General features: G+C 41.1%; 1 protein-coding gene across 1 annotated transcript; it reads left to right on the top strand.

Moving 5' to 3' along the window:
* The first annotated feature begins 23,705 nt into the window (after positions 1 to 23,705).
* LOC147883854 (citrate-binding protein-like) lies at positions 23,706 to 24,805 on the top strand. The gene is made up of 2 exons (XM_087398883.1): positions 23,706 to 23,963; positions 24,221 to 24,805. The coding sequence occupies exons 1-2, from the start codon at positions 23,706 to 23,708 to the stop codon at positions 24,608 to 24,610; spliced, it is 648 nt and encodes a 215-aa protein (XP_087255009.1). The 3' UTR covers positions 24,611 to 24,805.
* The last annotated feature ends 226 nt before the right edge of the window (positions 24,806 to 25,031 follow it).

Raw genomic sequence — 25,031 nt, 5'->3', positions numbered from 1 at the left:
AAAACATCATATGTTTGAGTTTAACGAAGCATTTTTTTGCCTCTTCTCGAAAAAAGGTGGTGTTCAAAAACACCATTTTTAGTTTAGTTGGAGAGAAAAAGTAAGAATGCAACACTAGTCCTTGATATTTTGTCGAGTGTGCAGAACTTGCAACCACAAAGCAATGGTCTGCAAAAAAAAAGATAAAGAAAAAAGATCAATGTCATATCCTCCAAATATTTGTCAGTATTCAATTAAATTATTGTTGTGCAAGGAAAAAAAAGTCATGCTTTTCAAGTACCTTCACTCCATTGTGGAGTCAGCATCAGAGTCGGAATCTATTCTATGAGACGAATTGGATAAAGCTCGCTTGCGTGCAATGGTTGGTATCTTCACCTTGATGGGGAGGTTGCTGCTCTTTGAGGAAACCTTCTTTGAGAGGTTACATTTTGGAACCCATGACCATACAATAGCATCAACAGATTCCCAACGTGGAGGATCACGTTTATTGCACATCCAAACCTTGTTCCAACAATCTGCATATACCTCCTCAATTTGTGCATTGTGTCTTTTGCATATAGGTGCCCAATATTGTATGAAAACCTTCTTGAAATTTTTAGATTTATTATCCTTCTGTACATCAGTTTGAGCAATGCCTAGCCAAATTGGGCAAATTTTTTCTGCTGATCGGACCAAAAGAAAGTGTCCTTTTTGTACATCAACCATTGGATCAAATGATTGTTTTGGCTTTTTCCTTTGAGGTCCACAGTAATGATCATTCAACTCTTCAATTCCTTGAAACTCATCGTTTTCATTATCAACTACTTGCACACAATCAATATGTTGCGTCTTTGGCCAAAATCTCTCGTACATGCCCTCTACACTATTGTTTGGTTTATCAAGCTCATCAATCATGCTCTTCCAGTACTTCACTACTGGCTTGTAAAACTTTGTGAAAGATGCTTCTGGACCTTGCAAGTGTGCCCATTTTTCCCAAAAGCGTACATACTCCTTGATACCAACTATCACATCTAAGTGGTCCTTCACATACTTGAACATGGTTACATAAGGTGGCTCTCCACTTGGTAGCATTGGATGACCATCCGGATGTCTCTTCCATAACTCAATGCCACCTTCACTTGGTTGCCAATCTAATGATCGTGGATGCACTTTATATTGCATGATAGGAATTTCATTTCGCATAAAGAACCGAAATTGGAGAGGCTTTGAGTGTCCCACTAAAGAATCTTTCCCATCGCATAGGCATCCATCAACATAGCTCTTGAAATCAGGGACTTCCGTTACCAAAAATGGCGTTGGAGAAGACTCCTCACATTGTCTAAAAGTATCCATGAGATGTGCAAATGTCAATGTTTGGCTAGTTCTTAACCTCTCTGAAAACCTGCTAAACATTGCATCAATATCCTCACGTGTATGCCCAACCATCAAGAATCCCAATTGAATTGACTTGAAAATCCCTCGAGCAACAAGTAATGATAGGTATGCAAACAAGTACCTATTCTTGTTTTCAGAACCACAATTATCCAATTGCAACAATAGGTGTTCGGGTAGTTTCTTATAAGGATTTTCTTGATGGGAACTTCCAAGTCCAAGGTCTTTGAATGTTCCACCCACTGCTCCAAGATGAAGTTGTTGCTTGCCATTAGAAACATAGTGAAAATCCAATGCTTCTCTTGAGGTTAGTGCAATTAGTAGAGCATTGTCAGACCTTGGCATCCCATCATGTACCAAATCTCCAAGTGCATGGTTATCAAATCTTTCAAGATTTCTCAAACACAAAGCCAATGAACCAATTGTGAAGTTAGGATCCGACGGCCATAAGGATAAAGAAAAATGACCATAACGTCCTTGACCATGTCCATGTGTTATCATGCCAGTCAAAGCCACTGGGAGCTGAAAGGATTTGTCTGTGTCCTTTGAACGATTGCGTAATCTAGGGATCGCTGTCTTCTTTTGGTCCATCTTATCATGGATAATGCACAAGTATGTCTGAGGATACATTTCAGAAAATCTGCGCCAAGTGTAGTACACATTTCTACAACTTTTTTGTTGTAACATGTGCTTTCTTCTATCTTCCATCAACTTATTACGTTCATTTTGGCATTTTGTCGCTGCAAGCTGAGCCTTGATTGCACTACATAAACCACACTTAGAGAATTCACTTGTTTTTGACAAAGTTACATGCTTGAATTCAGAGTTCCATATGCGGTTGAATGTGGAAGTTGACATCTCCTTACAACCCAAACTATGCTTTAATTGCATGTTAACTTCATAGAGAATATCAACCTGCTTGTATACATCTGGTATCACCAACTGTGTTTCCCTTGATCCATCCTGAAGTGTTCTACTTTTGTGTGGCATACGCTCAGAATTGTTATCGACAAAATCTTGGATTATGGCTCTACCCAGTTCTGTGTGGTCCCAACCTCTCCGCACGATTCCTTTATTACCATGTATGCACCTTCGTATACCAATTTCAAATTGCTCCCTGTATCGATAAAATGTTGTTTTTGGAATACCATGCATTTCATACCATGTTCTACAACAAACTTGAATACCATTCAATGAAAAGACATATTTGAACTGCCCATTGTCATCTTTTCGACAAGCAACCCCAAGAGTGTCATATACATAATTGGTGCGAGCCTCCAAACTTTGGCCCCAATACTCTATGCGTAATTTGGATATCATTTGACGATCGGCAAGTTGACAACAATTTTGTTTACAACAATCAATCATAGATACTTTTATGACTGCATCCCTTGTGAGTCTAGATGATGCTAATGGCATGCCATGTTTTTTAGCTTTTCTCTTTATCATGCAATAACGCCTCTTTTTTGTGGATTTTTCCATTGGGTCCTCATCTTCCATGTGCTTTTTCCCAGAACCACTTGAAGAATTCATGGTGTCATCGATTCTTAATGAAGTTCCATCTAAAAAGGTTATTTGTGCAATGGGCCATTTTATTAAGTGGATGGTATCGATGCTTGATACATCATTGTGATACTTTTCAATTCCCACACCTAGATTACCTTCACCAAGCATCTCAAAATTTATAGGTTCAAATGGGTAGACATATAAAACAACACCCTCTGCAATGCTCTTGGTTTTCTGCTCATCCCATATTAAGACTTTCTTGTCCTTCCATGATTCTCGAATGGAAAACTCATCATATTCACATAGAGGTTCAACGTCAATGGTATCTAATGTTATATCATTCATTGGTACAATAGCTTCATTGACATTGTCCACACAACTCATTGATCGTGCTTTCCAACGAACAACACTACCCAAAGCCTCATAGACTAAGAATGCATCCATTGTAGGAAATGGAAGAAGTGCACTTTCATCCATACAAATATCGATCGCCACCGATACATTGTTTTCTCCCAAGGGCACACCTTGGCACATGTCATCATGTGATGTAGAGAATATTGTCCCAATGGCAACAATCTTTCCACTGACAAGCAAGTTGACTTTAACCCCCACTTTCAATGTGGCACCTGCATAGTACATAGCATTTGTTATAGTTCAATATTGATATTTGATGGTGTGACTTAGGATGAAAATGCTTTACAAGATTTCATTGCAAGACCACATCTTCCTAAACCTTGGTGCTTTGAATTTTAGGCAGCAAAATTTGGCTACATGGCCAAATCTTCACAGACCATGGTGCTTTGAAAGGGAGATAGCAAGATTTGTCCAGACAACCAAATCTCCCGAGATGCTGGTGCTTTCAAGAAGCCATAAAGATTTATGCACACATCCAAATCTACTTAGACCTTGGTGCTTTGAAAGAAGCCCACAAGATTTGGCCACATGGCCAAATCTCCTAAGACACTAGTGCTTTGAAAGAAGCAATAAGATTTGGCCACACGGCCAAATCTGCTCAAACCTTGGTGCTTTCAAAGAAGCTAGCAAGATTTGGATGCACGGCCAAATCCTTCGAGACCTCCGTGACTTCTTTCAAAGCACTGAGAAGATTTGGTTGTGGCGTTCTTTCAAACTTGGGAAGATTTGGTCGTGTGGCCAAATCCTGTAGGCTTCTTTCAAAGCACTAGGGTATGGAGAGTTTTGGCTGTGCAACCTCCTCTTGCATGCTTCTTTCAAATCACCAGGTTCTGGGAGATTTGGCCATGTGGCCAAATCTTTCAAAGCATTAGGGTTTGGGAAGATTTTGCCGTGCTGCCAAATGTTGCTAGCTTCTTTCAAATCACTAGGAAGATTTGGTCACATGGCCAAATCTTCTTTCAAATCACTAGGAAGATTTGGCCACATGGACAAATCTTCAAACGTTAAATTTAAAAATTGAAGATCCAGATTTTAAATTTTAAAATTTAAAGTTTAAAATTCAAAATTCAAATTTTAAAATAAAAAATTCAAATTTCAAGTTTCAAGTTTCAAGTTTCAAATTTTGAAATTCAAATGTAGAGATCCTACTTTCAAAAAAATCGTACATGCTTTTCATGATTCACGCTATTACACTTTAAAATCATACTATTACTTTAAAAGCAAACTAGAAAATCTAAAACTATTAAAAAACCAAAACTTTAAAAGGCAAAGCTAAACAAGCCTTTTAAACCAAGCATAAAAAGTAAACCTATGAGAAGGAATTGAATTCGTCTTCATGGGGAATCAAGTGCTAGGCTCACCTTGTTCTCTCCCTTCCTAGATCTCCAATGTGTACCTAGGGTGGTTTGAGAGCTTTAGGACAACGTCTTAGATGGGGTAGTTCTTGGAAAACACTCCTCCACCCTTGCTTAGCTAATTGCAAGCAAAAAAGTTCAAAACTATGTCAAAATAAGAGGTCCCGGGAGGCTCCCCATCCCAGTTTTGTCCTAGCAATGTGTACTTAACTATGTAGGTTTTAAAATTCCATTACCAATTCAACTCTCCATAGATTCCACACACAATAGTTGGATTAGAAACAGGTCTTTTTTTTTTTTTTTTTTGGTTGGGCTCTTCATGCTTTTGGGGGGATTGCTCCATTCCCCCCAAAGCATGCTTTTTTGGGGGGATTGCTTCTTCCCCCCATTTTGGGCGTTTTCCTCCTTCCTCGTCTTCGGCTAAATCTTCCTCCTCGTCGCCCTCTCGTCCTCCTTCCTTGCAACGCCTTCTTACTCGTCCCCTTCTTCCTCGTCATCGGCTCGTCGCCCTCCATCTTCCTCGTCGCGGTTTCTGCTCCTCCTTCCTTCATCCCTACAATGCCTTCCCGACGCGGTTTCTTTTGTGCGTCATCTTCCTCTCCCCATCGCGGTTTCTGCTCCTCCTTCATTCATCCCTCTCCCCGTCGCGGTTTCTGCTCCTCCTTCCTTCATCCTTGCAACGCCTTCCCGTCGCGGTTTCTGCTCCTCCTACCATCACAGCGCTCGTCCTCCTTCCTTCCTCGTTCCGTCCGTCTTCTTCCTCGTCGCCTCCATCTTCCTCCTCGTCGCCCTCAACGCTTTCTTTCTTCCGTCCGTCATCTTCCTCCTCGTCGCGGTTTTTGCTTCTCCTACCATCAGAGCCCTCGTCCTCCTTCCTTCCTCATTCCGTCCATCTTCTTCCTCGTCGCCCACACCGGCAGAATTCACGAGTTGCCATCTTCGGATGCCTTGTCTGTTTCCCTCCCGCTTCCTCCTCTTCTCTCGGTGCTTCTCCCCTTTGGCTCCTCTTTCGTTTGCCAGCAAGAAAGACAACTTCTACAATTGCCATAGCTACTCTCTCTTTAGCTCCTACGATGGCTACTCAATCATTCAAGTAAGAGAACGAAAGAAATCAAAAGTGTACCTAATTCTTGCATGTTCTCCATTTTCTCCATTTCGGAACACCCCGATTTGAAAGAAAGAGTCTTGTAAAAGTAGGAATCTCGAAGTGTGATTTGAAAGTAGGGTCTTTAGTATATGATTTGACTTTCATATCTTCAAATTTGAAATTTGAATTCTGTATCTAAGATTTTGAATTTTGAATTTTGAATTTTGAATTTTAAATTTTGAATTTTGAATTTAACTGATGACATGGCACTGATGATGTGGACTTGGGTAGGATAAGATTGCCATGTGGCACTGTTGTGGCCAAACTCAAGTGTGAGTTAACTTGACCCGGGTTAATCTAACCAACCCTAACCTTTCCTGACTGTACCCGAGTTATCTAGACCCAAGGTGGGTGATAGGATTGATGGCCATGTGTCACAATTGTGGCCAAACCACCTAACCAGGGGTTTGTTGAACCTAATCGTGGTTCGCTCCTATCTGCAACGGAGTCATGGGCATGGCGTGGAGATCATTGTAGGAGATTGTGTTCGTGAGTAGTCGTTGGTGGCCTTTGCATGAAGCTTCTTGCAATCGCGCCCGCGTTGGAGATAGCTATAGGAGGCGCCATTTAAAGTCGACTGAGGCCACCACAGACGGCTTCCACCTCCGTAGCCAGTGCTCAGCCATCATCGCACAATGATTTAGAGCTCCTTCGCTGTGTTTCAGGTGGCCGTCGATGGCTCCTAGGAGGCATCGTCAGAGCGGGCATGGAAGCTATAGGTAGAGCGTGATTGTTGTTGAAACTAAGCCTTTGTGGATGACTGTCATTTGGAGTTCGTTGTTGCTGTCGATGGGAGTTGTTGGTCTCGGAACTAGCAGGAAAGAGCCACTTAGTCCTTTTTCGATGGAGATGGCCCATGAGCTTTGGCTCATAGTTGGAGGCTGCGGGCTCTTGGAGCACCAGTGGCTCGTAGTAGAAGTTGTAGTGAAGGAGCTTGTTGGAAGGAGCCGGGCACATGGGCTGATGGAGCCATGATGCACCTACTAGCCGCGTGAAGACTAAGAGTTGCTGTTGGCGATTGGATATGCAAAGTTAGCTAGTAGAATTTGTAGGTCGTTGTAGACTGGTGCATCAATGGGTGCTACAGAGAAGACTTTGTGGCTCGTTGGAGACTAAAGGTAGTCGATGCAGAGGGTTTTTGGAGCCATTTTACCAGCTGGTTTCTATAGAGTTAGATGGAGACGCAGCTTGGAGAGGCTTTGGATTGAGTATACGAAGCTTGGAGCTACTCCCAGAGAGCTAGTCAAATCTTATACAGAACCTTTCTCTTGTTGCAGGACTCTTTCCCTCTCGAAAATCTCTCAAATAGAATTCTCTCAGAAAATCAGAGAACGAAGTCTCTTTCTCATTGAACACTCAAGGAAACCAACGAATCTTCTCAACACCATATCTTGAGCTCTAGATATCAGATCTGGAAGCTTTCTAAAGCAAAATGAAGGTGGAGAAGAGCTCTACGATGAGAGCTAAAGATGCCAAGGTCTTGGACTCTCTCTCAACGAAAAATCTATCAAGAACAATGATGGAAATTTCTTTCAAATGGATGGATGAAGATCTCTCACCGGAAGTGGACTCACACAAAGAACACTCAAGAGCTCTCAATCTCTCTCACACTCTCAAGGATCACAATGCCTCAGTAGAAGGCAAGGGAGTTCTGATACCATGACAAAATATGAAGAGGGGAGAGGAGAAGAGTGGAGATGAGGAGAGAGGGCATAGCTAGAGAGCACACCACAAATGACTAACTGTACACTAGATTTAGTTGAAAAAATAGAATATATACAAACCCTTTTAGGGTTAGGGTTATGGGATCTAACCCTTTCCTTTATAGCACTCTGTAAGGTTAGTGCTATGCACATATGATCACATGATGGTGCTATGCACACATGATCACATGATGTTGAGCGTGAACTCTCAACATCTCCTACTCTTATTTCTCTTATGCTCTCCTCTCTTTCTCTCTTCTCTCTTTCTCTTATTCTCTCCTCTCTTTCTCTCTTTTCTCCCTCCTCTCTTCTCTCCTACTCTTATTTCTCCTATTCTCTCCTCTCTTTCTTCTCTCTTTCTCTTATTCTCTCCTCTCTTTTCTCCCTCCTCTTTTCTTCTTTCTCTCCTCTCTTATTACCTTCTGATTCTCTCTCTCTCTCTCTCTCTCTTCTCCTTCTTCCTACTCTTATTCTCTTTCTGTTCTTCCTACTCTTATTCTCTTCTCTTAGGTTTTTCTCCTTCTTTATATCTTCTTTTCCTACTCTTATTATCTTCTCTTCTTTCTTTCTCTCTTCTTTTCCTACTCTTATTCTCTCATCTTACTTCTTTCTCTCTTCTCTCCTACTCTTCTTTCTCTTATTCTCTCCTCTCTTTCTCTTCTTGTTTCTCACTTGTCTTCTCTCCTCTCCTCTCCCTGGTCTCTTCTTCTTTCTCTCCTCTCTTATTCACTTCTTATTCTCTCCTATCTTTCTCTTGTTCCTAATCTTATTCTCTTTCTCTTATTCCTACTCTTAACGAAGTGACAAATCTCAATCCAATGTGGAAGACATACCTAAACATAAAATTCCTTGAGTCCATGTCACCTCCCCAATCCGCATCACACCATCCAATGAGAGTGAGCAAGAGAAGTGTGGTATGTGATTCTGCCATGCTGTGTGTATTTGAGGTACCAAAATAGTGGATGCATGGGACATTTGGCTAGGAAAATGGCAGAGCATGGAGTGAGGACCCTACATGAACGATCTCCAGATGTATTTCCAGTAGTGTTTGTAGATCAATTCATGCACCACTTCACCTTGGAGAGTCAACAATGCCTTGGTCAAATAGATCGAGACATCACCTTGTGTGACACGAAGTGGGAGGGTCCTGCTGTAGAAGCCAGGGTCATGTACATTAAGAATGTGTGGCAAGGTTTCAAAGGCAAAGGAGGTGCCTCATCCTCCATTCAATGAATGCACCCATGCCCCCAAGCACAACCACAGCCACACACATCAATGCATCCACCATAGTCACAAGCTGCATTAGTGCAACTACTACAAGCATCACTGCAGCCATGCCACGCATATGCACCAATGCATTCACCATAGCATATGCTCCCCCGTATCCCTTTTCCCCAAGTTCTTCGATATCCACAAGAAACTCCTCCACCTGGTCCACGTCTCCCATCACATGCACACCCAAAATTTTCAACGTCTTTTGCATCTCTGTTTGTGCCTCCTGCTGCAGATGCTGACCAATTTCCCTCTCCTTCATACTTCCTACACCAAGAATGCACAATATGACTGCACATGTTGATAGGGTGCTCTGTCCATGATTCTCACCTTCATTCTCGCTTGCACAAGCACCATCCACATCACATGGCCTGCATGAATGTACATCAGTGGCAAGACCCATGTGATGCTTTAGTGACGTGACATTTGATTCACACCTAGTGCAGTTGTGGTCATAGGCACACATGGAACTGTCAGCATGTGCAATCTTCTTGTTGCGCCATTTGATTCGCACACAATTCATACTTGTAAGATGCTGAAGCATTTTGTGCCTACCAATGCATTGAAGGTAAGAGCCTTGGAGGAAGCCATGTCCCTTGGCAATGTCATACATCCGGGCATCATCTAAGCTATAGGTATAGTCCATGATGATAATCCAATGATAATATTTCTGTTCTAGAATGTAAATCATTTGAAAAGATGGCTGACCTACCTCAGACATGACGAAAAGTGACCACCATCTCCGGTGGGACATAGGGATGATGCGAAAATGCCTGCTAGAGCTCCACAGTTTTGTCAGCATGGATTTGATATTTAAGTGTACTTGTTCTTACTATTCATTACATACACCAACACAATGTCCTACATAATGATTTGCATGCGCAAAACATTATGCTACATTTCTTCCAGTCACCCGAGGAAGTGTATTTGGTCATTTGTGATTGGGGAATGATGACACTGATAAGCACTAGCAAGCATTATCCAGCATTACCCAGTGACAGCCCAACGGAGTTCCTATCTAAGATTTCTCCACATTGTTCCGTAGTGCATGTGCACCAATCCCCCACCTTTTGACATTGCACAAGATGTGTATGCAATGTCTCATCAAATTTTAAAGATAATAGACATTTGTGCGCCATTTGACTAGTATTGGACCCACTGGGGTTCTTGATATTTCTCCTAGATGCGGCATACAACTCAATCCCCACCAAGGACTTAGACTAGCAAATGATCGAGTCTTTCTTGGACAATTTGTAATATGAATTTTTGAACATGATTACTTGTAACACTGCTATTTTTGGATATCATCCCACGTTTCCACTCCATGATTCAAGTTTGTATATCAAAAATTGGTACGATTTCATGAGATAATAAATGTTTAAATATTATTTGTATAATAAATGATGCCATAAGTATCCATGTTGAATTTAATTGTTTAATATTGTTTAGGGTTATAAAATAATTCTATCTTGTTGTCATTTTTAAGGTTAAATATGAGCAAGGAGGGAGAGAACATTCTCCCATAGGATCCTCCCCAACCAGAGAAGCCTCCAATTCATGAGGGTCTTGAAGCCTCATTTGTGCCTCAAGAGGCCGATTTAGTGGACCAACTAAATCACGTCGAGGCTCAAACTATCTTGCAGGTGCAAAGAGAGATGTTGGTAAGGGAGGGGATGGGTATTTTTTCCACTGGTCTAGTGGATGGTGAGACCATGCAAGGCGACCCACTCTCTCTTTGGCAAGTACAAAGGCTTTGTCCATTGGGGTTTATAAGAAACACCTTGTTTCTTTGAACCAAAAATGCTAGAAACAAATATGCATAGCCCAAGTTGTCAAACTTGTGTCACAAAACCCTTGCCCACATCCTTCTCCAGTGATTCATAGAGATGGAAGGGAGCATCCCTAACAACCAACAGATACCCAAGTTCTTCATTTAGTAGGTTTATGTATGCGATGCGTTGCATTGACGTGTGGATTAGAACGACAAGCATCACTTGTCAGGAACAAGAAAGGGACATCCTATGGAGCACAAGCGAATGAGCTAGAACATAAAATGGAGAGCTGATGTCTCTAAGGGCTTACGTGCTAACTCCCCCTAAGGCACATAGTGACCTTGTTGACTTTGCAGCAATACAGAGCACACGTGTTGCAACTCCAATATCTCTCCACCATATTCCTTCCACCAAGTAGATGCAATCATCGTCTTAATAGCATCAAGATTCCAAGGATCTCCAAAAGAGCCTTCACGGTTTGTATACCTCAGTCGTTGGTAGACCAATTTGCCTTGATCTCCTGGAAGCAAGTTCTTACAAACCTCTCGAAAGTTACTTATGACTTTTGGATTCTGTGATTAAGCATGCATTTGATATTGTGCAAACGTGACTCCATGCAAAGGGGTGTGCATTTGTTTCCATCTCTTATGGGCCAAATATACCACTTGTTGCTTTTCCCTTGGTGCAAAGTGCACAAATTCTTTAACCTATCGTATTGCTTCGGACATGTCCCAATACACTTTACCCATAATAAAGGCATCATTGTCGACCATCCTCAACACTATCACAAATGGCTCCACATCTTCTTTTATTCTTTCTACATTTTTTCAGAATACTGATGATTGCACAAGATGTACACATTTACTACCTGGCATTGCGTTCTATGTCTTTTTCTCAAGCCAATTCACCCATCATCTATCAACAAGAGTCTCGACTAAAGCTTGGCACACTTCCAACAATCTAGCAAGAACCAAAAAAGAAGTGGCAAATCTAGTTTGACAAAACTTTCTTAGTTGCTTCATAGAGTGCTCTCAGAATACTGCATGCAATTATTGATGGCTCTTTATAAAACTCACTACAACGTTAGCATCTTGTAGCACTAGTTGCACAAATGGAAATTTTCCAATATCTTTCAACAATAAGTTGAGACTATGAGTGCCACATGGCACCCATGTCAGAGTGGGATACTTTGGCATGATCATCTCACCCATGGTCTTATAATTCGATGCATTATTTGTTACTAACGCAGTAACATTTTCACTACCACCAACTTTATGAATTGCACTTTCGTATATTTTTACAATATATGCTAAAAGTTTTTTCTTTTAGAGACGTATCAATACTCTCCAAAAACATTATTCCCTTGGGAGTAATGCACATTACATTTATCAAGGGTCCGGCCTGCTTGCTAGGCCATCCATCAAAAGCAAGAGTGCACCTATATGTAGGAATCCAATATCTTTTTTTCAAAGCAGTCCATTGTGACAACAAAAAATGATATTTTGTTTTGAAACCTGTGGGAGGATTTGTGGGGCCCACAAGGTGACAAAAGCTAGCCACAGAAACAAAGAACCAAGAAGGGTGATGGAGAAGTTGGTGGTGAGAGATGGCTCTTTGTAGCTTGACAATCTTTTGATGTCAACTATTCATCAATAAATTATATTTCATTCACATTAGATTATATCCTCACTAGAATATGATAATTTATTTTTTAACATTTTTTTAAAAGAATATAAAATATTATTTCAAAAAAAATGTAAATGCAAATTGTATTTCATTCATTTAAAAACATGGACTCATATTCTATTGAAAGAATATACTCAAATTGTAAATGGTTCATTCACATTCTATTGAAAGAATATTAAACATTCATTTAAAAGTAAGTGTAAGAATGAGTAATGAAAATTGAGAAACTAGGATTCATATTCTATTGAAAGAATATACTCAAATTGTAAATCATTCATTCTCACATTCTATTGAAAGACTATTAAATATTCATTTAAAATAAAGTGTAAGAAAGAGTAATGAAAATTGAGAGACATGGATTCATTTCTATTGAAAGAATATACTCAAACTGTAAATCATTCATTCACATTCTATTGAAAGAATTTTAAATATTCATTCAATAGAAATTGTAAGAATGAGTAATGAAAATTGAGAGACATGGATTCATTTCTATTCAAAGAATATACTCAAATTGGAAATCATTCATTCACATTCTATTGAAAGAATATTAAATATTCATTGAAAAGAAAGTGTAAGAATGAGACAAGTGTTCTAATAACCTCTAAAACTCTAAATTCATAGACACCTTTAAAACTCTTTGTATTCTCTCACATTCTATTGAAATAATATTAAATATTCATTCAAAGAAAGTGTGAGAATGAGACTCTAGGTGTTCTATTAAACTAGGACACAAAGAAACAATTTTACTTTAACATCATAGACAACCACAAAACAAAATCACATTTCTCACCAGACACCTAAGGAACTCAACAAGGAGATCCTAGAACTCCCACAAACAAGTTTCATAGACACAAAAAGACCGAAAGCACATTTCTCACAAGAGATCGAAGGCACTCAACAAAGAGAACCTAGAACTCCCACAAACAAACACAAAGACCAAGACCATAATTCTCACAAGAGATCTAAGGATCAAATAAGAGATCCTAGAACTCCCACAAACAAATTCCATCTTAGCTCATACCTTCTAGATTACTTTCGCAACCTTGAAGGGCCTTTCTTCTTTCTTTTCCTTATTTGATGTCTTATGCTTAGCTAGGGAACCAAGCATGAGATAAGAGAAACTCACAAGCTGTGAGCTTAAGTATAGGAAAAAGAGCCATATAATCCTCCTAATATAGGTTTATTCATACAAATAAGTTATTCATATGAATAAGTTATTGATACAAATACATATTCGTACGAATAAAAGATATTCGTACGAATATGAATGGATGATGTGTCGATTTATATAAAAAACGTGACATGTCACTGCTTTTTGCACGATTTTTTCCTCCCTTCGAATCATTCGTCCAGATTTCCCACATTTTTTGAATCACAAATTTGAAATTTTCTACTTAGGTGCTGGGTACAGGGGTGGGCATATACCCACGTTTTTATAGAAGCTAAAAAAAAATTATGTGGGGTAGGATGGGGCTTGTTTCAATCCTATCTTGCCCCACATAAAATTTTTTCCCCATTAAAATCATGATTAAATGTTACAAATGCGGAGGTGTACATTACAATTTTGCAAAGAAAGTCTACAAAGTAATGGCAATATGCTACAAAATGGCAAATCCACTGAAGTAATGCGCTAATGCGCTACAAAATGGCAAAATTGCTGAACTCCAAAATGGCAAATCCGCCCAGGCAATCTACTACAAAAGGGTAGAAGTGCCGAAATACCAGACCGCTAACCCCCCTCCCCCATCCACTTCCCTCCTTCACTCCACCTCGTCTCCATTTGCCTTACATCCCTCCCCCCTTCTTGTTCCCCCTCCTTTTCTCCCTCTAGCTCTTCCCCCTCCACTCTACCTCCCCCCCCTCCCCCCTCCCCCTCCCCCCTCTAGTTCTACTCCCTCCATTCTACCTCCCATCCCTCCCCCTGCCCCCTCACCTCCCCCTTGTGATGGATCATGATGTGACTTTCCCAGGACTACCATTCGTAGTTGTGCTAGTAGGATAGTGGAGTCATTCTTCAGTGACATTATACCAGCTTCACAATCAGCTCTACTATCTTGCTTGATAGATCACCCTACCTTGGTGGAGTGTAGGAGGCTTGTTGGTCTTGTTGCATCTATAGATAGGGTATTATGTAGCAAGGTCTTTCATAGTGTTCGTCGGTCCTACACATCCATCAAGCATATGAACACCACAGATGCCATTGTGGCTGCCATTAGTAGACCCCAGATGGTTGGCCATGTATGCACCACATTGTGTCTCCTTGACATTACACCGCACACATTGGAAGTAGGTATGATTAGGAGGTAGAGTCTAGAGGAAAATGATGTTGATGTTCTTTGGGCTTCAAGTGGCTGTGCACCCCATATAGCGATCAACTATTGGATGATCGCACTAGGTCCATCATACAATAGTTTTGGGAGGAGCATTGAAGGGCATTTCCAATGTTCAAGACTCCATATTGTGTGCACGAGATGGCGATACTTTGTACCACTCCCTTGATTGTGTAGAGGGGAGGTGTACGGTGGTCACTTTACTAGAGTTCTGCGAGTTTCGCTAGATGTTAGTGATGTGGAGATTGTGCACTGGCAATAGTACGAGTACATCACGTTGACATTAGATGGTGGTGCACAGTCCAGGAGGTTGCAACTTGTGGAGCAACAGACTCCACATGTTGCTTTCATTGATGCTTTCCGAGGGAGGATCGACAATTTCGTGCTTGCTTGAGCACATTTCTCGTAGGGGTGGTTGTCTCGGTGGTGGACTTTGTAGAGAACTGTACCTTTGCACCACAGCACGAGATCTAATCGGAGTATTATTTTTTCGAACAGGTGACATGTGAACAAGTATTGTTCTTACTTTTGTTTTCTCGCACATTTCATTTATTTCTTTCCATCATCCTCATTACTTTTTCTGTGCCATCTTGTAGGTTAATATATTTGTGCATATTACCTATCGTCATGCACAGGCTCAGGTGGATGGCATTGATAGCACCATGGACTCGTGCATCATTTTGCGAGAGTATCACTGATACATTAGTGATGATCGCTTGCACAATGCCCATTTTGTGCAGCATTGTTTCAGTCTCCATGACAGTTTCTTGAGGGATCGGGGTGTGACATGGCAGTGACACTGGGTTTGGTCTGATGGTTGTGGTGGTGAGTTCAACTTAGCCTGGAAGTTTTACTGGTCCTATAGATGGCACCACGAGATGGGCATTCCGGTGATGTGGAGCTACTTTGAGACAGGACATGGTAAAGGAGAGCATGATGGGGCAGGTGCTTGTGTGAAGTGTTCTTTGTGTTGACACCATTTGTGTCATAGCGTCGCTCGCTTTCTTGGGGGGGTCACTATGTATAAACCCTCCATATAACATGCGTTCAAGGCCTATTTTTAAAATCCCTTATCTATAAATTTTTCATTAATAAACTGAACCCTTTTTTTATACAAATCTTTAATTTTTTCCCAAAACTATTTTAAATACTCCCTTATGTATATTAATTTTTGCCCCAAAAAAAAAAAAAATAAAAAAAAAAATATATATATATATATATATATATATATATATCCTTCTGTTGAACTCACATGATAGGGTTACCTATGATGAGTTACCCCCTGGAGCTCGCTTTGAGGATGCACGAGGTGTGGTGCAGTGGTGTACCCAGCACTTAGGCACTTCACTCGTGTGATGACAGGGTGGTCATATGATTTTTCTGGTGTGTGGACATAGAGAGCATTGATCGGTCTAGGCATTCTGATTGTCGTACCATGCCTAGCACTCTTGATTTACATTCTATGAGGAGCACAGACGACCTAGAACCCGTGATCTTTTCTCGACACTTTGCATGTTTTTGCTTGGCATGCATCGATGATGATTGGGGAGGTTGTTCCATGGTGCCATGGGTAGATCCATGGATGCGATGCGTACTTTCCCCCATCTAGCCCTTAGAGGTGGTACATGATGATTAGGATATAGGGTTCAGTTCTAGCAGATATTATGACCAGTTGACAGATCTCTTACATATTGATGACATCTTTGTGGTCATTGCTTCAGAGGGCGATCTAGAGTGTGTGGATTACTATCTGTTGACATGCTCTACGGTGAAGAGCGTGCTCAACTAGGATGCAGTGGATGGGCATAGGATCCATTTTGATGCTCACATCATGATCGTAGCTGGGTACTACTTTGAGCAGGTACATAGGTGTGGTCACTTCTTCGAGTATTAGGAGTACATGGCAGATCCTGAGGCATACATGTATTCAGACCATCTTGTTGTTGCGATCTAGGTTCATCTGACTCGTGTTCAGAGTCACAAGATGACATCCACTCCTTGATGGCGCCTTGCTCTTGAGGATCACGAGAGCATGCTTGTGACTATTGGCATGAGAGTGGATCCTGAGCCTGTGGTTTAGGGTATATCATTGTATTGGGGATTGCTATTTTATTACATGTCATTGTATTGGAGATCTATAGTCTCACATTGTGAGCACACCATTGTATTTTGCATCTCACTGTATATGACATGATTGGTTTTATATAGTGTCATGCACATCTTGTATTTGACTCTACTTTATTCATGATCTGCATTGCCTCCATTCCATTCCTTGTTTTATCATGTACAATTGTTTATTATTAGTTATGTTTCAATGGCATATCATGTGGTGATTTAAATGGTTGTACACGTACTGTGCAATAAAGGATTAATAAATTGTGTATAGGATTTGCATGTCCATGTGTCGGACTAAACTCAAAATTCGAATAGGTCTCAAACCCTATGCTCTCCATGCTCTGGCAAAGTTTGAGTCCCATCCGACACCGAATGTGGGCACGGGGAGGTCAAAGGGCCCATTTTCACCCTATGCACCTTGTTACATACGTGAGGTGCAAAATATGGAATGGGTCATTAGGATTTGCATGTCCATGTGTTGCATTGGACTCAAAATTTTCATAGGTCCTAAACCCTATGGTCGCCATGCTCTTGCAAAGTTTGAGTCCCATCTGACACTGAATGTGGGCACGGGGAGGTCAAAAGGCCCATTTTCACCCTATGCACCTCGTTACATGCGTGAAGGTGCAAAATATGTAATGGGTCATTGGGATTTGCATGTCCATGTGTTGTATCGATATCAAAATTTGCACAGGTCCTAAACCCTATGGTCTACATGCTCTTGCAAAGTTTGAGTCCCATCTGATACTGAATGCGGGCACGGGGAGGTCAAAGGTCCCATTTTACAAAGCTTGATTTGATATTATGTAGCTTGAGCTTGGAAATTGGAGAGTTTTATCTTTTCTTCTTGCCTTACACTCTCATCAATGTAGTTTTGAGATATTTTTAGAATAAAGTTTAGCATAGTGATGAAGCTTCATGTCTCTTGAATATTTTGACTTTCAGAATTTATTAGGTTATTATCTTAGTTGGAAATTTGAAAAGATGAGCGAGGTGGCCACATCCTAGGCCAAAAAATCCTATGCTATTAAAATCATCCTGGAAAAGGACGCAAGTGGGATCCTAGAGAGTACTTCTAGGTCTATGGGATGTCTGGTGGGAACATCTGTAGGATTGGCGGGATACAAAGCCACACTAGGGTGTATCCTATGGTGACTCTCGTCACATGAGATATGTCTCAGCTCGATGGTATGCAATGCGTGCCGAGACCCTCTACTCCTGTAGCTCTGCCTTTAACTGTTGTACTCGAGTCTCCATTAGCCAAACAAACACACATCATGAGGTGAGAAAGGGGGAATATCACATGAGTAATGCATGCGGCACAAGAATATAGTGAAAGACAATGAACGACCAACCTCGCTAGTATACTCTACCAGCTGCACCTCCAAATCAGTAATACATGCATCACACTCATCTATGGGAGGTGGAATCTATAGTGTGCACATGCAAAAAATCCTTCTAAATGAGCTTTGTAAAGAAAAAAAACATGGCAAATTTTCTAGATCAAGAACAATGATCTCTACTTGTACAAATCTCAACAGGGCAGAGACCATGTTGTGCAAGGACATGGCTACAAAATGAACGTCCGAATGTAGTCATCCTGTGATGGATTGTAATGATGGTGCAGGGACAATATGAAGCTTTGGTTCCTCGCACTGATGTCACACATTGTTGTCGGTTGCTATGCTGGCGTCCCATCCTGCCACGTCCAGCTCTTGATCTAGGACATGCACTGAGATAGTCCACCCTATGCCTGAGGATGTGAACTCAGCATATAACTACATCGCAAATGAAAGAGGAATCTGGTGGTTGTGAGGCAACCGACCACCATTGGTAGCAAGATATCTCAGAGAGATATGTGTGCTAGCATGAGGTGCATGCACCGCAATATGTGAAAAGGTTGTCCTATCCCAAAAAAGTAGATCTAGTGCCGCCCTATGAGGCAAATCACACTCAAATAGGGCATGCATGGCTCTCTAATCCATGCGCTAACCTCCTACCTCATCCTCTGCCTACACCTAAAACATGTACTGAAGGTCCTCGTAACCACCTAGTCGATGTAGACCATCAATGATTACATCCACACTCGTGATCAAGTGAGGGGAGGGCCCAGCATCCTGCAAAGTCACTCATCTCGACTCTCAAAATCTCAATCTACAACTGCACAGTGGCGGGAGCTGCATCAAGTTTGCACAAATAAACACATACATCTAAAGTCACTAATTCAAGTTGCATATGTACATTTGCATGTGTCTACCCACATACACATGCATGCTCAAGTGTAAAACCCACAAGTGATCTACATGGATTTCGCTTCAAATCCATAATTCAAGCACTAACACAAATTAGTGCTCCATAACAACAACATTGGCATCCCTAGAGGACCAAGTCTTTGCTACATGTTTTGGGGTATTCTACATGTTTCCATCCATGGCTATCATTCATGAAGTGTAACTATTCTTCTCTCTCTCCATAAAGTCTGTCGACAATTCTTTCGTTTTTACCATTTCCTACTTGAAATGAAAGTTTGCAAATCCTTTCATAGCTAATAGTGGAAGTGATAATACAAGTGAATAAAAGCAAAATATTGATGAAGGGTATAATGAATTCTGTCTTGACTTTGAAAGTTTATTGCTCTTGGATGCATAGCTCAATAGCTATTGCCTCTATGAAAATTATCTACTAAACCTGTAAAATGTGTTGGCCACTATTCAAAGAGGTGAATTGGGTTCTACCATTGTATTAGGTGTCTATTTGTCAATATGAGAAGTAAGTGTTGCTTGACTCCTTACATTATGCTAGAGATGCATAAACTGTGGCATTGAAATGCTTGAGAGAAAGCAGGAAGGACTGGACTCGTTAACTTCTCATCTGTCAACCATTCCCACTTGCTAACATGCACATATAGGCGCCTCGTTTTAATATGAGGAGGGGCTTCCACATGGCACTACCATGTGGCCCTTATGTTGAGCTCCTAAAGTAATATTACTAAAATGGAATCACATTTTTCTAGCAATGTAGAATTGTGGTGTGTGTTGAGCTAAGCAAAGAAGAAGCAAGCTTGGGCTTAAGGTCCTGAGCTAAGCCTTCAAAACTTTTGGCCAATTGGACTTCATTGAGGTTGATCTGAAAGGGGTCATCACCTATCTCAGAGAATGTGGGATAAGCCTTCAAAACTTTTGGCTGAGGTTGAGCTGAAAGATGTCATCACCTATCTTAGAGGATGTGATTGAAAGGGTTACAGCCAAACGTGATGGCACTTAAAGGGAGCACCCACCACATGGCACTGCTTTCTAAGTGCCACATAACACCTCACAAAATAAGGAATATAGAGATTCTCTATATCTCCTTATTTTGTGAGGTGTCATGTTGCACTTAGAGAGGGTAGTGCCACATTGTACTCTCTCTTTCCAACCTCTCTATTCCTTGCCACCCACATCTTGCTTGCCAAATTTCCCACCCATTTAAACCTCCCTCTCTCACTACTACTCCTTTGCCTGCTCTAATGGCTTGGACTCCATTGCCCTCTACTCTTGCTCCCCCTTCTCCTCGTGCTTCCTTTTCTATTCCATCACCTCCTTGCCATGCCTCCTCTCTTCTCGCTCTCGCCTTACGACTTGCATCACTCAACTCCCCTAGGTTTTCCCTTCTCTCTACCTCTTTGCCTCTTGCTACCTATCCTCCACTACTTTCCATGCATCTACGAAGACTTCAGAGGTATATGCTCCGAGAGAACAAGGCCTATTTCTGCCTCTTTATTTTTTTTGCACATTCTAACAAAACTACATGGAGGACCTCTATTCTTGATACATGTTGCAATCATCAAGTGCTTTATTCGAAGAAATTAAAGGCAACCTAGTATGCAAACCTTTAAATTGGACAAAGGTGGACACTTAGCCTATCGTAGATGGGTCATGCTACTCGTGACTATAGTTGCATTGACGATAAAGATGTGAGTCAACAAAAGACTTAAGCATTCAGAGACAAATACTTGTAACATTAATAAACCGAACCCACAGACTCATAGAAAATCTATTATAAAAGCTCATTCCATCACTATACCATCCAACAGACTCATTGACTTGTTAAACATCATAACTTAAGCTCTTTGCTTAACAAATGCAATGAACTAATGTACATCTCAAAATCTCAAGTTCACTAGTTCCAAATGCTTGCCCTAATGATTGTATTTTGTTTCGTCAGAGTATGGCAATTTCGTTAATTGCCCGGAGTGTGGAGCACAACTCTACAAATAGGACTTGTTGGGGAAGATGATCCTAGTGAAGGTCCTGATACATTTTTCCATCATCCCCAAAATACAGCACATCAACATGTTCAGATGCAACTCCATTGTGTAACTGATGACATGGCATGCTACACTCTAGTCCATTGATGAAACTTTGAGGATCCTAGTAGATTGTGATGCTTGGAAGCACATAGACAACATGTGGCCGGACTTTGCGAGGGAGCCACACAATTTACATCTTGGGCTTGCAATGGATGGCGTGAACCCTTTCGGGTTACACTCCACATCTCGGTCGACATGGCCCATAGTCTTGGTGAACTACGATATTACACCATGACTAATAATAAAGAAGAGACACCTCATGCTTGCCCTACTTGTGCCTAGGAAGTACAAGGCCAAAAATATGGATTTGTACATGACATAGAGTTTCTTGCATCCATGGATTCCAATATGCCACATGCTTGGAACATCAAGGACGATGATCGTGTCATTGTAGTGGTTCCCCAAGGTAAAGGGGTTCAAAGAAAGATGAGCGAAGAGCAAAGAGATAAATTTAATAAGTTTTGTGTCCTTAATAGTCCTGAGATGCAAAGAAGGGCAGAGAGATATAAAGAGGCCAAAGAAAAAAGAATAAATGAGAGGGCAAGATTTAGAGTCATGCATAGGCGGAGGGTGCCATATCCACCGAACCTTGTTCTTCTTCCCAAACACATGTCTCGTGATTGGCTACAAGAAGCTTTTCATGAAGCCGAACATGATGGAGAGGACATAACCAATTGAGAGTGGGAGCTTGTAGTCGGATGTATGCCACATATAAGATTTTTTCTACTTAATTTGGGTATTTATGATCACAATCACTACAAAATGCATCCTCATTGTTTTTAATCATGTTCTTTTGTAGTACTAAAAGTTCGGTGCATTGTGGTCACATGGATGGCATTTTTGTGTGGAACACATAGATTCAAGGAGAGTCACATATGATTGTGGAGTCATTGCTAACTTTGTACAATATAGCCGAGCAAGTGCTTCTGACACGAATCTTCTTTCCTCATAATTAGATTATTGTGGGGGGGACCATACATGATATCTACGAAGTTGATTTTAGATGATTTAGTATTTTCATTCTTGATGTCAAATGGTTTAGAACTATCTACAATGGTCCCAATGTTATAGTCAGGAGAGACAGCTGTGGTTTCTTTGCCATTGACTTCATTAGACCCTAGACCGATGAAAGTGAGACCTTTGTTCTTCCAGAGCATTGTGAACAGGTACACACTAACGAATTGATTAAAAGCTAATATCTTCATTTTCAAACAAATGTTGGTAGATGTTCATATATATATATATATATATATTTATTTATACTTGAGCATAAATGAATATAATTACTCACACCTAATTGGTATCTTCAACGTAGGTCATCTTTCATCTGGATCGTTTGGATCCAAGATGGTGGTATGTGGTCCAAGTTGCTCCTCCAAGAAAACATATTTTTGAAGATAGGAATGTGGATAGGGAGATGCTGGTAGAAGATCCAAATAATGATGCTGATGAATCTAGGGAAGAGGATGATATGGGCCACGAAGAAGATGACAATAATGACACTGTAGGGAAAATTGTACCCAAGCATCGGTGTAAGGGTTGGTAGCAGTCGGTATGGTAGTCGGTATACATGTGGCTATAGAGGTGGATATATCCCGACACCTATACTGATGACCATATCGATGATCATACCCATGGCTATTTTGACATCTACACCAACACCCTCCCCGCCCCACCCACCGTACCGACGATCTTTGTGCCCATGCTTGTGAAGCATCGAAAAGAGGCGTGTGTCTTGTAGTGTATGGTCCCATGAGCACATAAATCAAAGGCTAAGGTATGGTGTAGGAATGTATTAAAGTAGCCAGCCAAGGATGTGGACTACATGATGCAGCAAAGATGTGGAACAAGGACTCAACAAGGACATCCACTAGGAGAGATGTGGATTAGAGGATCCTACAAGTGGTGACTATTGTAAAGGCGCTATTGTTCAAGTACACACACACATATTGCAATAGACTGAGCGTTTCCAATCTTATATCTCTCTCGTGGTGCTTTGATCCTCCTTGATCATCTTGCTCTTCATGTATCTATGATTAGATCGATCCCACTTTCTTGATACTATTACCACAAAATATTAAAGCAACTAATTCAAAAATACAAATTAGATGCGAAAAATAAAAGTTTTTCTAGCATTTGGAATGAGTTTTAATCTTTTGTCCCTTGGTGTTCTATAGCCATCTTTGAGATCAGTGAAAGAGAAGAGACCAAGCCACAAGAGCATTGCTTGGTTTTTTAAAGAATATATTAAAAAAAAATCCTTGTATCACTAGCTATCACTTTTCCCAAAGCTATTTGATGATATTTGCATGCAAGGACACAATGAATACATGTACATCATGCATCATCTACTAGAAGATGACCATGCATTGTTGTGCATGCATACACAGGGGCACTCACACACTACCAAGTAGCTTGTTGGCCTATCTAATAGCTTTTAATATGGCCCTTTATCCACGCCAGAGTAAGGACAACCACCCTTTGGAAGTTAAAGTTTTATGGGACGGATTTCGCCAAGGAGAACTATATAAATTAGTCTTAAGTAGAGTCAGATTTTTTTGAATGAACATTATTTTAGGTTAAAATAGACGGAAAATTCAAGGAAAGACAAAATTCATCGAGAAGTCCAACGAACAGATGAGCTTGAGCCAATATAATCTTCCGCTTGGTTGATGTAAGTTGCGCCATGATCAAAATGGAGATGATACCTCTAGCGATTTCGCTGGTTGTTCTCTTCATAGTTGCACCGCCGGCCTTTGGAGCTAGTCCCACTGCCGGTTGCACGCAACAGACGTTTCAATACACGGTCCAGAAACCTTACAACTTGCCATTACAGGATCGCTATAACTTCAGTGATGGAATCGTGACTGTTTGGGTCTATGATACCGATGCTCCCTTCAAGCAGGGAAGCCCCACAAAAGCGCGCACGGAACTCCGGTTTGATGTAAGAAGCATCGCACGTTATCAGTCCCCATCGTTCGGATCTATGCTTGTACCTCGGTTTTCGGTTGCGGTATTATGTGTAGACTGAAAAGATCTTCTATCCAGCTTCCCGCGTCCTCTTGCAGTAGGCCATGTTCCTGAGCATTCGCTGACCGATGTTGTTCCTTATGATCTGCAGACTGAATTTACGCAAAACCAATACTGCGCAGCTTGCCTTATCCGTAGCTGACAAATCTCAAATTGTGGCTACTTGTGCAGGGGGACGACTACTCAAGTGGAAAGTGGCAATTCGAAGCGGACATGTACGTGCCCTCGGGAACCACCGGCACATCCGTGATGCAGATACATCCAACCGTCAGTACTCATCCTGTGACGATGCTCAGGGTATATGATGGTGTGCTCAAGCATTTTACAACTGAGGTCGTGGAAAGCAATATATACGACCGATGGATTCACCTGAACGTTCTTCACGATGTTGATGGAGGCGAGGTGAGCTACTACATAGATGGGAAGTTAAAGTTGACGGCTCCGCCCCATTCAACTGCAGGTGTTGGACCTTACTACTTCAAGTGCGGTGTCTACACCCAGGACTACAGCTCTCATTTCATGGAATCTAGTTGGGGGAATATTTCGGTATGGAAGTGCTGAGAATAAGAGCGGTGCCAACTTCCAAGCTTAAACTTATCAAGCAGTTTTTTGCTTTAAAGAACTTATTTGGCGGTTTCAGTCTTGAAAGACGCATGGCCAGCTGAACCTATGAAGCATCGTGCGGTGGCGACCTATTCTCTTTGCAGATCTTTCTCCCCTTAAGCGGATTTAAGTACTTGTATACGTTACCGTGACAAGCCAACCGCCAATAGCCTACCGCTTTGAATATGGCTAGGGTATAACAGAAAGAAATGAATAGGAAATGAAGAATCCCTTATTCGATTTGGATTGTCATTTGCAAAACGTGAATTTCATTTCTCATTTTAGATGCTTCTCAAAATTATGTATGTGATGATTCATAATGCCATGCAAACTTCACACACAAAACCAATCAGTAATCCAGAAAGACCAAGATTTTTTA

The sequence above is a fragment of the Dipteris shenzhenensis genome, chromosome 27, assembly GCF_047967505.1.
Source record: "Dipteris shenzhenensis isolate YYH24624 ecotype China chromosome 27, Dip_SZ_1.0, whole genome shotgun sequence".
Classification (NCBI taxonomy): domain Eukaryota; kingdom Viridiplantae; phylum Streptophyta; class Polypodiopsida; order Gleicheniales; family Dipteridaceae; genus Dipteris; species Dipteris shenzhenensis.
The sequence above is the reverse complement of the archived record's forward strand: the minus strand, read 5'-3'. Positions and strand labels throughout refer to the sequence as shown.

Excerpts from the sequence above, each read along its gene's own strand:
- LOC147883854 (XM_087398883.1), top strand. The coding sequence starts at position 23,706 with ATGATCAAAATGGAGATGATACCTCTAGCGATTTCGCTGGTTGTTCTC. Across the intron at positions 23,964-24,220 it reads GCACGGAACTCCGGTTTGAT|GGGGACGACTACTCAAGTGG; the intron begins GTAAGAAGCATC and ends CTACTTGTGCAG.